Source organism: Plutella xylostella, chromosome 11 (genome assembly GCF_932276165.1).
Source record: "Plutella xylostella chromosome 11, ilPluXylo3.1, whole genome shotgun sequence".
Taxonomy (NCBI): Eukaryota; Metazoa; Arthropoda; class Insecta; order Lepidoptera; family Plutellidae; genus Plutella; species Plutella xylostella.
Window position 1 is genome coordinate 418,584 of NC_063991.1, and position 1,417 is coordinate 420,000.

Below are 1,417 nucleotides of genomic sequence, written 5' to 3' on the forward strand. Positions count from 1 at the left end.
TTATTTAAAATGACTTACATGTAGGTAACATATTAATTTAAATGTCTATACACATTTTTGAGCTGCAGGAACACTACCCAAAAGATTGTTTTCACGAAAACATTACAGAAAGCCGTCTCCTGTCATATTTTTTCCCTAAAACCTTCTGTGGATCACATTATCTTCAGCTTCCACCAGCCATTTTGTTTATCCACCATCTTATCTCACACGGGCGCGGGCGGTTGGCACGTGACGGCGCGCATTTTCCTGATAGGTAATTTAATAAAGCGAGGGGGCGTCCCAGATACAGATATTACCTGACAAGGTTACACTATAATAATATCTTCAGTTGCTGTTCGGTAGCAGTCGTTAAGCTTAGTCAGAGGCCTTCGGGCGGCTTGAAAACATCTGACAGTCCGGTTGCCCACTTACCCGACAACTCTCTCAGCACAAGCTTGCTCGTGTTGGGGTCCACCATCCCGCACTTGGCCAGCGTGGTGGACTAGGCCTAAACCCTTCCTTCATTGGAAGGAGACCTGTGCCCCAGCAATGGGGACGTAATGGGTCGTGATGAATATCTTCAGAAACACTATACTAAAAGTTGCTTTCACTATTGAAAAAAGTCACAAAAGTCTATCACATAATCAGCTGTCTTCCACCCGCCATTTTGTTCATCCACCATCTTGTCTCACACGGGCGGGTGCCACATAACAGTGCCCATTTTCTTGTTATTTAATAAAGCGAGGGGGTGTCCCAATTATATTATATTTCAGAAACACTACACAAAAAGTTGATTTCAAAATTGAAAATTTGTCTTATCAGCTGTCTTCCGTCCGCCATTTTCTTTCACATTGGCGGTTGCCACGTGACAGCCCCCATCTTCCTATTAATTTCATCCAGTATGAGACTACATCTCGCTAGCTGGGCCGGCCCAAGCTGCGGGGCGGGGTCGCGGCGCGCGGGGGGAGGGTTCGCCTCGCGCTGGGCGCGGCGGAGCGCGCGGCGGCGGCGGGCGCGGATTGTTGCTGGGGGATTGATTAGTATGATTTATTTTGGGTTGTGTTGATATAGGTACAAGGTTAAAGTGTCAAGAAACAAAAGTGGCTTAGAATGATGATTAGTAGTTCCTCCTACTGTCACGAAATTGACTAATGGGCCAACCTGTAAGACTCAAGAGAGGCCCCTACTAGCGGTGAACGCGCTGCACTACCTCAGCTCTCTTTCTTTTTCAAATTCTTTTACAAATTCCTGTTAAATTTTTAACTGGATAGAACAACTCTTCTGTATACACATTTTTCATATTTAGGTTGGGGTTTTATCAGATAAGGCAAACAATAAAATATTGGTTGATTATAAATATAGGTAATATATGTTCTGCATATTATTCTTGAAAAGCTTGTTAAAGAAGGTGGTTTAATAATAACAGTCTTACCACTTT

At 43.9% G+C, this 1,417-nt stretch overlaps 1 protein-coding gene across 1 annotated transcript in view; it reads right to left on the reverse strand.

The window, feature by feature from the left end:
- Positions 1-601: 601 nt before the first annotated feature.
- Positions 602-1,417, reverse strand: part of LOC105380648 (UPF0547 protein C16orf87 homolog) — a 2,028-nt gene continuing 1,212 nt past the window's right edge. The window contains exons 3-4 of the mRNA XM_011550242.3: positions 1,412-1,417; positions 602-1,004 (exon numbers count right to left, since the gene is read on the reverse strand). The exon at positions 1,412-1,417 is cut by the window's right edge and continues 70 nt beyond it. Coding sequence (XP_011548544.1) covers positions 826-1,004; positions 1,412-1,417 — 185 coding nt within the window. The 3' untranslated portion in view covers positions 602-825. The remainder of the gene's footprint in view (positions 1,005-1,411) is intronic.